The 13,061-nt window shown below is 46.1% G+C and overlaps 1 protein-coding gene and 1 pseudogene across 2 annotated transcripts in view; both read left to right on the top strand.

Moving 5' to 3' along the window:
* Window positions 1–6,344: 6,344 nt before the first annotated feature.
* NT5C3A (5'-nucleotidase, cytosolic IIIA) overlaps window positions 6,345–13,061 on the top strand; it is a 42,819-nt gene continuing 36,102 nt past the window's right edge. The window contains exon 1 of one of the 2 annotated variants that reach the window (XM_087821250.1): window positions 6,345–6,497. In XM_087821250.1, the coding sequence (XP_087677376.1) occupies window positions 6,360–6,497 (138 nt within the window). In that variant the 5' untranslated portion in view covers window positions 6,345–6,359. The remainder of the gene's footprint in view (window positions 6,498–13,061) is intronic. The other variant, XM_087821251.1, reaches the window with a different exon arrangement.
* LOC148092305 (U2 spliceosomal RNA) lies at window positions 10,576–10,739 on the top strand (annotated as a pseudogene).

Below are 13,061 nucleotides of genomic sequence, written 5' to 3'. Positions count from 1 at the left end.
GCGCTGCGGCCAGAAGCGGGACTGAGCAGCCGGACCTGGAGAGGGACCGGAGGGCGCCTGGCGTCCAGGCGGGACTCCACCTGCCTTCCCGGGAAGGGCGACCCCAGAGAGGGGCTCGCGGCCCCCCAGGTGCCCGCTCCGGACAGCGCCGCTTCCAGCTGGAAGGCTCCTCCCGGGTCCGCCCCCGGGGTCACTGGGGCTGTGGTTCCTTAGAAATGTCGGGGCGCCGGCCTAAGGGAGCCCGAGGACGCGCTTCTCCAGGCGCTGTCACCTCCACGGTGAGGCTGCCTAACTCCTGGACTTCAGGCTGGACTCTATTGCTGACGATAATAAAAGTCATTATTTATTTTCAAATATATTTATTTTTTATTTCTGAGTAACACATGCATGTGTTCCAAATTTCAAAGGTAGGTAAGATTTAATTATGAAAAACCTTCCTCCTCCCCCAGCTTCCCAGTTCCCTTTCCCACTGGCTACCACTTTCACCAGCTTCTTGTGAAGTCTTCCAGAAATATTTTGTATATCGCAAGAAAATATAGGGCTATTTTTTTACACAAATGCTACACACATTCACCTGCACATTGCTCTGAGGACCACACTTGAAGAACCACTGCTCTAATCTTTAACCTCTTACTGGTTTTCCTTTTTACTAATTATTTTAGTGTCAAGTACATTTGGCATTACTGCACAGAAAGGCATGTGCTTATTATAATCACCTGAGATGCTTTGTTGATTGGGCAGGAGAAGTTCCTATAACAACAATGAAAACTCGTGTAGCTACACTGTATTTAACTTGATTGGCTCTTACTGCCCAAACCCTAAGATTTTCCAGAGTAATTGACTCAGATAATTTTTAAGAATATAAGGGAATTACTGTACTGAGTCAGCTACCCATACCCAAAATACACCCTTCACTTCCTCTTGGTTAAGCTCAGCTCTCCTGAGCCACAGCAGAAGCAGCTCAGCCTGTCAGGGTGGTGCCTGCAGCTAAGGGAGAGTATATCTTGTTCTTTGCTGAACCCCAGGGGAGCTAGATCTTGCTCGCAGGTTATGTGTCCCTCCCTATCTAGCAAAGCCCCAGGAACTCTCTACTCCCATCTCTGGCCTCTTTCCCTGGGGGTTGGATTCCTCCTTCTTTAAAGAGCAGCAAAATAATAAAGAGCAGCCAATCCAGGCCCAGATTGGACCTATCTCAGTTGCTCATCAGTAAATGCTCCTGGTCTTGGCCTCAATAACGAGTGGTCCAGGTTGCAATACCAGGGCTTGTTTCAGAAAGCCAGTTAAGTCAGGCATGCTTTACACTTATCCTTGGTGTCCTAACTCAGCATGCAGCACGTGGCCCATTTGCCCTCGCCTATATGTCTGTGTTTCCTACCCAGTCCCAGCCTCTTTTCTTCTCCTTCCAGGAATCTCTTACTGTCCTCCTGGAATCCCATTCATGATCAAAGTATTCTTAAACAATATGAAAAAAAAACCCTGCATCAATGACTCCCAAACCTTTGGGGCACCAAAATCAACTAGAGTGCTTATTAAAAAACAGATTCCTGTCCTCCCAGACTTCCTGATTAAGTAGGTCTGGAGTAGATCTGGGAATTTTCCTAGTAAGTCCCCAAAGGATTCTAAAGCTGTTGCTCTGGGGACCACACTTGAAGAACCACTGCTCTAATCTTTAACCTCTTACTGGTCTTCCTCCACTTCTTGCTTTAACTGGAATCTGGGCATCCCCTTCAGCCTCTACAAGTTAACTACCACCGCTACTCCTTCATCTGTTTTTTTCTGTCTTTTGTTTCTGGTCCAGATTCCAGAGTCCATCACTTAAAACCTGTCATAACCCTTGACCTGTGGTCCTTTTTTATGAATTTATTTTATTGAATTTATTGGGGTGACATTGGTTAATAAAATTACATAGGTTTTACCCTGGCCAGGTAGCTCAATTGGTTAGAGCATGGTCCCAATACAACAAGGTTGCAAATTCAATCCCTGGTCAGGGCATATACAAGAATCAACCAATGAATGCATGAGTGGAACAACAAATCGGTATCTCTTTCCCTCCTTCCCTCTCTCTCTAAAAAAAATAAAGTTATATAGTTTTCAGGGATACAATTCTATTATATATACACTGATGTGATAGAAGAAGATGCAGCAAGAAAGGGCACTGAAGCTCTCTCTCTGCCATCTCCCAACTCTCGTACCTTATCTCGTCCACTTGGCGGTGTCCTTTATAATAAACTGGTAAATATGAGTAAAGTGCTTTCCTGAGTTCTGTGAGCTGTTTCACTGAATTTGTAAACCTTCAGAGGAGGTCATGGGAATCCTCAAATTCATAGCCTGGGGACCCCATTTGAGGCTGGTATCTGAAGTGGTGGTGTCAGAATTGAATTGAATTGGACACCTAGTTGTTGCTTGAAAATTGGCGATTGTTTGGAAATGACACATTTGGTATTAGAAAATGCATGGGATTTGCTAGAACTTCCCTAGCTCTGGTTAACCTACGGTTTGGGAAAACACGCATGAAGGCGAGGGAGGAGTGCTAATGAAGAATATTTGATTCCTGCACTGTCTGGTATAGCTCAGTGGTTAGAGCATCAGCCAGCACACCCAGAGGGTCTCGGGTTTGATTCCTGATCAACGGCACGTACCTGGGTTACAGGTTAAATCCCCACCCCCCATCAGGGAGTGTATGAGAGGAAACCAATTAATGCATCTCTCTCACATCAGTGTTTCTCTCTCTCTCTTTCCCCCCCCACTCCCTTCCTCTCTCTCTAAAAATCAATGGATAAAATATCCTCACTCCTTTGGTGAGAATTAAAACAAAGAATATTTGATTCCTGATTGACCACATGGTCACCCATGGTATGGAGCAGCAGCTGTCCTGCTAAACTAAAAGTTACCAATGGAATTTAGAGATGAATTCAACTCCCAGGATTCCTTTGATACAAACCAATGAGAAAAAGTAAAATATACAATCCTTTGGTTATTGTCATCTGTAATAGCTGAAATTAAATTAAAAGAGAGAATTGTATCGAAACTTGATGCTGGAGCACTGGAGCTAGCTCAGATTTTGGTTGGTCTGAGCTTAGACCATGGTGTCAAAATCAGGCACTCCCCTCCCCCAAAAAAAGTACCACTCCCAAAGGGAGTAATTATGCTGAGACAACAGAAAGTACCCGTAAAACCTCTGGTCACCAAGAAACTAGTTCACACTGAGGGAGAGCAAAACCAAGAAACCAGGTTCCAGGTTCTGAAAGTGATTGGAATTGACAGGTGAATATCCTTGTGTGCTTGCTTGAGGTGGCCACCTGGGTGGATGAAAGGAATGGACATTGGAGGGAGTGTAGCAATGCACAGATGGGCTGAATGTAGATATATTCCTTTCTACTCTCTGAGGTACAAAATGTCAATAGAACTGTGCTGTTCGCCAACCAAGAGACAGGGATTGCAGATAGCTATGTGGCAGATTCCCTGGGAGAAGGCCTTGAACACAGCTGGTAAGTTGGACTGACAAAAGCAGCCTGAGGGAGCTACAAATGAGTCTTGATCCAATTTAGATGGATCCCAAGGGCATGATGCTGAACAGATCAGTGGTTTCCAGGGGATGAGGTTTGAGGTTGAGGCAGGACAGTAAGAAGGTAAGGAGACTCCTTGACCAGTGGAATAAGGGAAACTGAGACAATATAATCAAACAAGGCGAAACAATCTGAGCAATTTACAGCCACCTAACCAAGGACTCAAAGGAGCAAATGGTTTACATATTCCAGACCATCCCGGGACAAAACAGCCTTGGTCCTAGAAGACTGAATATAGGGTAGGCAGGGTAAGGCCCACTGAGAAGGCAACTTTTGAGTAAATACTTGAAGATCAGGAAAAGAACTTTCTGAATAGAGAAAATAGCAATGCAAATAACTAAGATGGGATGGTGCCTGACACATTCAGAAAATAGCAAGGAGGCCAAGGTGACTGGAACAAACAATAAAAGCAAAGGTAGCAGCAGACGACATCAGAGAGGTTAACCACAAGCAGACTGAGTGGTCTTAACAGCTCACTGTAAGGATTTCAGCTTTTACTATGAGTGTACTGGGGGCCACTGGAGGGCTCTGAGCAATCTTGTCCACAAAACAAAGCATAAAAAGGGCATTCGTGCACCTGATGGTTAATGCCAGGCTTATTTTCTTAACAGACACATGGTCGAGTGGGCAGCCTGCCCCACCTTTCTAAGAACTCCCCTTCCATAAATTTTCCTCTCGTTCTCCTGCTCCAATTTTCCTCTCATTCTCCACAGCCCGGGCAAAGAGAGAGCCTTACCAGAATTGGAGGGGTCACCCCAAGCAGCTTCCTGCATCCCTTTTCTGTTACCCCCAAAGATAAGAAGGGGACACTGCATCAATCCCTTGGAAGGGACCAGGCAGGCGAGAGGGAGTCCTGCTGCTCACAAAGAAGAAACTATGGAAAAAGGTAGTCACTGGGATGCAGCAGAAACAGGACAGCTGAGGCTAAAGGGGCACCACCCTCACTCCAGCCTAACTTCAAGCTATCCTTGCCTTGTCATAGCACTTTTTTCCATTGCTTTTCAGAGAGAGTGGAAGGGGGGGGAGAGAGGGAAGGGGAGGGGGAGGGGGAGGGAGGGAGGGGGAGGGGGGAGGGAGGGGGAGGGGGAGGGGGAGGGAGGGAGGGGGAGGGGGAGGGAGGGAGGGGGAGATATGAGAGACACACATCAACTGGTCCCATCCCAAACGAGCTCCAACCAGGGCCAGGAATCAAGCCTGCAACCCAGGCACCTGCCCTGCTGGAATCAAGCCCGGGACCCTTCAGTTAGTGGGCCGACGCTCTAACCACTGAACAAAATCAGCTAGGGCCGTCACAGCACTTTTTTAAAAATTGTGGTATAAAACACATAACGAAAAATTTACCAACTTAACCATTTTTAAAAGTACTGTACAGCAGTGTTAACTATGTGCATGTGGTTGTGCAGCAGATGTCTAGAACTTTTTCATCTTGCAAAACTGAAACTCAGTCCTGGGTCGAACAACTCCCCCTTTTCCTCTCCCCCAGCCCTCAAGCACCATTCTACTTTTTGTTTGCAATCGTTGAACTACCTCATATAAGTGGAATAACGCAGGACGCACTTGTCTTTTTGCGACTGGCTTATTTCACTCGGCGTCACGTCCTCAAGGCGCATCCTCGTTGTGGAACATGGCAGGATTTCCTTTTTAAAGGCCGAATAGTATTCCACCTGAAGTGCAGGCCCCGCTGTCCCCATTCTCCTGCTGATGGGCACTGAGGCCGGTTCCCATCGTGCTATTATGCGCGGTGCTGCAGGGCTCACAGGCGTGCTGACACCCGAGGGCCCGCTTCCGGCTCTTCTGCACCGACGCCGGGAGCGGAGCTGCGGGGCCGCCGGGTCGCTCTGTGCACCGCCCGCGGCGGCGGCTCCCTTCACGTTCCCACCAACAGTGACAGCGGCCTCCTCGCCGACACCTGTCATTCCCTGTGGCTTTCGTCCTGGCGACCCCTCTCTGGGGTTTCGATTTGCCTCTCCCGACCGTTCCTGACGCTGAGCATCGTTTCACGAGCCTCTCGGCCATTTGTCCAGCGTCGTCTACAGCCCATTTTCCTATTGGGTTATTTCCAGTTGTTGCTGAGTTACTGGAGTTCTTTACATATCCTTCTCGTCCTCCTTTTCCCCCTTTTATTTTAATTATTAAAAAGCATGGCAATTGTTCTATGAACGTGAGTGAGCTAAAAAATATTACCAGAGTCTTGGTTACCTGAGAAACAGATATGAAACTTGGCGATGAGACGTATCGTGCTTCCCTTTAACTTGTGCTCCTGCTGCACTGTGAACGCGAGGGCCCCGGGCCAGGTGAGGGGTTTGAAAACGCTCTCCCACGGAGCCTCCGCCGCCTTCCCTCTCCGCCCGTCACCCTCTGAGGCCCCTCGCCCTCCGCAGCCCACGCTACCGCGCGAGGTGGGAGGCTGCGCCGCGCGGCCTTCTGGGAGTTGTAGTCCAGAGGAAGGAGGCTGGAAGTTGGGGGATTGCTTTTCTGGAGGGACCGCGGTTGGAATCGGATTTCTATGCGGCGGGGCTGGAATAGAAATCGGGTGATTAAAACAACTCCCTCTCCGAGCCTGCACAGCTCCCGGGCCTACACTCCGCGGCGGGCCCGCAGGCCACGCCCTCCCGCCGTCCCCCCTTTCCCCGCCCCTCGGCGCGCAGGGGCGGGGCTTCCGCGGGGCGGGGCTCGCGCCCGGCGGCGGGGCGGGGCGGGGCGCCCCGGCCTCTCCGCCCGGCCCCGCCTCGCAGGCCCCCCGGCGGCGCGGCGACCTGCTCCTTTGCGCGCGGGAGGCGCGGGGCTCCGTCCATGGACCGCGCGGCCGTGGCGAGGGTGGGCGCGGTGGCGAGCGCCAGCTTGTGCGCCGTGTTGGCGGGGGTGGCGCTGGCCCAGTACATATTCACCCTGAAGAGGAAGACGAGGCGGAAGACCAAGATCATCGAGATGGTGAGTGCGGGCGCCCGGCGCGCGGAGAGCGGGGGACCGCGGGGCGCCCGGCCGCGGCTGGGGCGCGGGAGGCGCCGGGACCCGCGCCGGACCCGCGCCGGACCCGCGCCGGCGGCGCTCGGGGCCTTAGTCCTGTCTCCTTTTTGAAACTGAAAGGCAGCGGATAGGTGATAAGGGGACAGGCTACCTCCTTCTGCAGAGTCCATTTCTCAAGAGAGAAATTGAAGGTCTGCGCAGGTGCCCGCCTCCTTCCCGCGTCCCCTGCAGACCCCTTGGCAACCGGTCCAGTTTGGACAGAGGCGTTTCTGCGCCGGGCCTGGGCTGGGCAGGGCGACGTCAGGAGTAGGTTGTACCTGCTCAGTGGTCGAAAGAATGCCATTGATCCAGTTGGAGCTCACAATTGTTTATTTTGGATTTGAATGTTATTTCTTCTTGTCTCAAGCCGCCAGGAGGGATATTTGTGTTCATTTTTTACCCCAAACCTCTTGCATAACATCTTAGAAATCATTTTACAGTTTTATTGTAATAGAGTATATCAAGAATTCAATTTGAGGTACATTATAAGGAATATTTGCTCCAAGTTCAGAGAAAAAAAAATTTTTTAATTAGAGTTCATTCATTAAGACAGGCTGCTCAGAGAGGCCTTCTGATGTACTTGCTGGAATGTATACTCCAGGTGTACTCTGGGCCATGTGCTGCACACGTGAGGTCTGGGGTTGAAGACTTAGGACAAATCAGTTGGCAGTCCAGGACTCTACTAAACACTAATCATTTTAGGTTCATGCACTACTTGAGTGTTTCGGCCTCAGTGACGTGTTCTGATGGATAAAAGAAACTTTGGTTGCTATTGGCCCCAGGTTGAATACAGAAATATTTTCCGTCACTAAAAGTAAAAAAAAAAAAAGTTAACTCCCACATCTCTCATATGCCAGTAATATTTCTAAGTTTTGTTTATTGCTAGAATTAAATTGTTCTTGGGTTATTACTTTTCTCCACTTGTATACCAACAGCAACAAGTTTTTATCAGACATTTCATCTTGTTTATGGTGCTGTCCTGCTTAGGTGGAGAACGTTGGTGGCTTCCTTTTGTCCCAAACCAAAAATTTATTAACGAATATCTTTACATGACTTATAAAACTTAACTTTCTGTTAGAAAAATCTTTAATACACATGTGAAAAGAAAACTGATTGCTATACCTTCCTGTGTATATTTCCACTGTGGGTTCATCTGTTACATCACTTCTCTAAACCAAAAGAGCTAAAAATGAATGCTTTTGCAAAATTCCACAGGGATACCATCATGAACAGTGTGCCATCTCTGTGAAAAAAGAAATCAGTCCTTCTTTACATATACATATATATATACCTACTGTTATATTCAAATTGTAATATATGGGCAGACTGCTAGTAGCTGTGCAAAGGGGCAAAGTCAAAAGAGCTTGATGTTTTTAACTTGTAATTTTAATGGGTTACTTCTTCAAATGGGATAAGCATTTGATTGGGAATCTGAAGACCTGGATTCAAATCCTGGTTTTATCTCTTGATAATAGATGGGTTTTAGGGGGCACACTCTGCCCACCCCACCTCACCCTCGAAAACCCCCACCTTAGAGAATCTGTACAAACCCATGGGTGTCCAGTGGACATAGCTCAAACTGGCCACAGGTAATGGAACCAACAGTAACTACCTGGTCACAGTGGGCCTATCCATAGCTGACTAGGTAAACAAATGACTTCTGGTGTTGGGTTTAATAGGATGTACTGCTATAAGAGTTTTTATGCAAGAGACAGGGAGTTGCTAGTGGTCTGTGCACACTGTACCTGAAATGTGCTGTGCGGCAGCAAGGTAAATACCAGAGAAAGGAAGGAAGAACACGTGCCAGAGATATTCAGAGATAAGAGGAGCCCTTTCATGAGGTTGCTGTTTCTTTCCCTTCAAGTCTAATTATTCATCATTTTCTGTGTTCCCTAAGACCATGTAACAGCCAGCCTATTAATGGAGCTAGTTTGAGTAGATTTCTCTTCCTTGAACCCCAAATCTATTTAAGATTACTAATTCATTTATCATAGTCAATACACTTTTTTTAAATAAACTTTTTCTTTTGAAACAACTTTAAATTTACAGAAAAATTGAGCATATAAGTAGAATTCTCTTGTACTCCACAACCAGTTTCCCTTAGTACTAACATTAGTATGGAACATTTTTAAAAGTCAGTTCTTATTCCTATATTTTATCCATACTTTGTTCAGATTTCTTTTGATGTTACCTAATGTCCTCTGTCCCGAGATTCCATTCAGAATATCACATTACATTTAGTCTTCATGTGTCTGTGTCTCATCTTGGCTGTGACAGTTTCTCAGATTTTGTTATATCTATGACACAATAAGAAATATATATTTGAGGTTTGTCCCAGTTTCCTGGCACAGAGCTCATAAAACACTTGAACTCTGGGAAGTGTTAGGAGTGTCTCTTGTATGCTAATGAGATGGACTCTGCCTTCTGGTGGCCCTAAAATGGCTTCAGGATGTGGGCCAGTATCCATAAAGATCAAGGCATGATTACAGGATTAGAACTCTCAGTCCCCCCTCACCCCTTCTGAGGAGGGGGAAAGGGCTGGAGATTGGGCTGATCCCCTCTGGCCAATGAGTTAATCAATCTTGCCTGCATAACAGAGCCTTCATAAAAACCCCTGAAGGACAGCTTGCAGGTTGGTGAATGCCTCCCGGTGCTGGGAGGGTGGTGCTTGGAGAGGGCCGCACCCCTTCTTCCACAGCGGACCATGCGCTTCTCGCCCATTTGCTTGTTCTGACATATCCTTTGTAATAGACCTGTAACCACAAGTAAAGCACTCTCCTGAGTTGTGTGCAAATTATGGGACCTGAGGAGGGCATTGTGGGAACCCTCCCATTTATACATAATCAGACATATGGGTGGCAACCTGGGACTTGCTTACTGGCATCTGAAGTAAGGGGCAGACTCATGGGACTGAGCCCTTAACTCATGGCATCAGACACTCCCTATAGATAGTGTCAAAATAGAATTGGCTGGAGAGTTGAATTGGTTGGTGTGAAAAAAAACCCACACTTGGTGCCAGAGATGTTGTGTATGAAGAGGTCAGTGTAAAGTGCAGTAACTTTAATAGACAGTAGCTGCAGTTATTATACCAAAGCACAGACTGTCAGCCTCTCTAACATCTTACCATTATTTTTCCTTATGGACACTAGTGGGGCATAATTTTTAGCCACTAATCTTATTTTCTTTCATCTTTCTCCTAAGCTTTCATTGTCAAAGCTACTCTATTTAATTATCCCCAGTAAGGAGGACTTGCAGTTTTTGTAGACTGGACTAAACAGGTTAAGGTTGCCAAACATGTATATAGCAGTTTATACACTGAGTTGAATTTTGCACAAATGAAACTTGTCTTTGGGGCTGAATTATAAGGTATAATTGTAAGCCTGAATTCCTTCCTTCCTGTTATTTAAATTCCATATATTTAATTTATGCTTTTGAAGTTGTTTAGAAAGCTGAGGATTTTTTTTTTTTAATCCAAGGTGTTAAAAGAAAGTTCTAAAACTGACTTTTAAATTTAAGGCCCAGCCCTAACCCGTTTTGCTCAGTGGTTAGAGCATAGGCCCACGGACTGGAGAATCCTGGGTTTGATTCTGGCCACAGGCACATACCTGAGTTGCAAGCTCAATCCCTGGCGCCCCTGATCATGGGATGAGGGGGAGGCAACCAATTGATGTCTCTCTCTCTCACATAGATGTTTCTCTCTCTCTCCCCCCCCCTTCACTCTCTCTGAAAAGCAATAGAAAAAAATATCCTCAAGTGAGGATTAAAAAAAAAAATTTAAGGGCTCATCTGTCACTTCTCAGCTTTTTGCTAAGATCAAGCATAGATGTCTGTTCTTACCAGATCTTAAAATTATATATTTTATAATTATTGATTTTGGAGAGAGAAACAGAAATATCGATTTGTTGTTCCACTTATTTATGCATTCATTGATTGATTCATGTATGTGCCCTGACTGGGGATCGAACCCACAATCTTGGTGTATTGGGGCAGTACCATAACCAACTGAGCTACCTGTTAGGACTGTTCTTATCAGTTTAACATCTGAAACATCCTCTGTCTAAGGACAACATATTAAATGGTTTTTGGAGCAGGGAGGTGGAATGGGAGCTTGCTCCATTCCATGCATCCACCTTGAATTGCAGTACTCCTGGGAATGGTGCACTAAAAGAAAAAGAAATTAAGGCCCATCTATATATGCCATTCTTCTGTTTGCTGTTAAAGTAAGTTGGATACAGACCTTACCCTATAGAGGCTTAAAAGCTAAAATAAATAAGGGATTGGAAACTAAATTACATTCATGGAAAGAAATGACTTCCTTTGATAAGACTATTCAGTAAACAGAAAGAGCTGGCTGATGAGAACTAACATTTCCAGCCTCTCATATTTACTGAGGGGAATGGAATTATAATCTTTAAAGTAGAGGATTAAAGGTTTTATTATCAAAATATGGAGTTAAATTAGATGATCTCTAATATATCTTCTAAAGATGTGATTCTCATGTTGAAAAGACATGATGCAAGGGATGTAAATTAAACTCAATTTGATTTTCTCTCTAGTGGTCCCTTTAAAATTTATTCAGTGTTTCTCCCTCCTGGTGAAAACTGATGGGCCCATGACTTTTTACTCACTCTCAGGTAAAAGACAGTATTTTAAGGTCATGAGAAGTCAGTCTCATTTCTGCCAATAAATTTGTCCATTCGTATGTATTATTCATGATTTCAGTATTAATTTTCAGGTGAGACTTCTGGGTGGACATTACTAGTTCCACCAATAGTTTTAGGCCGTTTTTCCTTGCAGCTGGGCAAGCTTTCAATACTCTGTCCAATAAACTGTGTCCAGAGATAATATGGTCACTCCTGGGCCAGTGGCGACGAACAGGTGCCCGATTATCCGTATTCTCTCCCCCTGCTGGGGCTAACCCTGAAGCATCATGTTGAGATGGACATGACACAGTATCAAAGGAGCCTGGAATATCATGTCATTACATGGAGGACAGCTGCCCTGGAGAGTCATCTGGACCCATGTTGGACTTGGCATGAATGAAAAATAAACTTTTTTGTTAAGGAACTGAGATTTTTGTGTTGTTACTGTACCATAACCTATCCTAATACAGACTTTTCCATCACCCCCAAGCTATGGTTTATAGCAGGTGGATTCTCCCCTCCCTAGTTAACGGTGGCCTTTGATCTGGGATGGGAGAGGAAGTCATAATCAACCTCTCTCTTTCCCTGCTGCTCCTCCTTCCCCCACTAGCCTTTGCTTCTGACTTTTGGGTCTTTGTGGTAGGAGGAGCAGGGCAACATTGAGGAAGGAAAGAAAAATTTTATTTGACTGTATAGGTTTGTGGTTTCTGGGCCTGCAAGATATTTGCAGTTGACTTCCTCTTGTCTTTTTTTTTTTTTATTATTAATCCTCACCAGAGGATATTTTTATTGATTTTGGACAGACAAAGGGAAAGAGAGAGAGAAACATCCATGTGAGAGAGAAACATCGATTGGTTACCTCTTGTAAGCGCCCCAACTGGGGACCAAACCACCTGCAACCTTTCAGTGTACAGATGATGCTCCAACCAACTGAGCCACACCGGCCAGGACTTTCTCTTGCCCTTTGACTGCAGCTCCTAAATATGGCAATGACTTTTTTTTGCACCCCACTCAGCCTGATTTTTTTAAGTGACCCATTTTTGCTTTTGAAATCCCTCCCTCTCAGGTGTCTCTTTTGGGCTGGACATAAATAGGTTCCTGGCTGGTTTTCTCCTGTGTGGTCCCTACCCAATCTGTGGGAAACATTCCCTCACTCTGACAGGTTAGGAATACAGGCTCATTACAAAAGAACCCCCTTTTCCTCTTTCTTTGTTTTTTTCCAATTTCAGCTTTATTGAACTATAATTGACAATGTTGTAAGGTACTTAAATGCACAATGTGATTTGATACGCCTTGTGAAAGGATTTCCTTATCAACTGTAAAAAATAAGGGACTTTTGCCCTAGCCAGTTTTGCTGAGTGGTTAGAGCATTGACCTGTGGACTGAGGGTCCCAGGTTGGATTTCAGCCAAGAGCATGGACCTTGGCTGCAGGCTTGTCCCTAGCCCTGGTCGGGGTGCGTGCAAGAGGCAACCAGTCAATGTGTCTCTCTCACATCAGTGTTTCTTTCCTTCCTTCCCTCTCTCCCTCCCTCCCTCCCTCTCTCTCTCTCTTCCCCCCCAAAAAGCAATGGAAAAAATATCCTCAGATGAGGATTTTTTTAAAAAATGGAACTCTTCACAGCAGAGTGCAGCAGAGTCATTTCTACCCGCTGCATGTCTTTCTATAGCCTGGCTCAGGCCTCAGGCCCGCATAGCAAACACATTTTAAGTTCTCCAAGTGGCCCTACGCAGGGCCCTCTTGCTAGCCTGGTGAGAAGGTTGCCTTAGTGAGCAGCCCCCTGGAGCAGCTCTTTGCAGATGCCATCTTCCTTCACTCTTCTCACCCTCTTTCATTCTTTGGGTGAG

Source organism: Miniopterus natalensis, chromosome 10 (genome assembly GCF_054644295.1).
Source record: "Miniopterus natalensis isolate mMinNat1 chromosome 10, mMinNat1.hap1, whole genome shotgun sequence".
NCBI classification, from domain to species: domain Eukaryota; kingdom Metazoa; phylum Chordata; class Mammalia; order Chiroptera; family Miniopteridae; genus Miniopterus; species Miniopterus natalensis.
The sequence above is the reverse complement of the archived record's forward strand: the minus strand, read 5'-3'. Positions and strand labels throughout refer to the sequence as shown.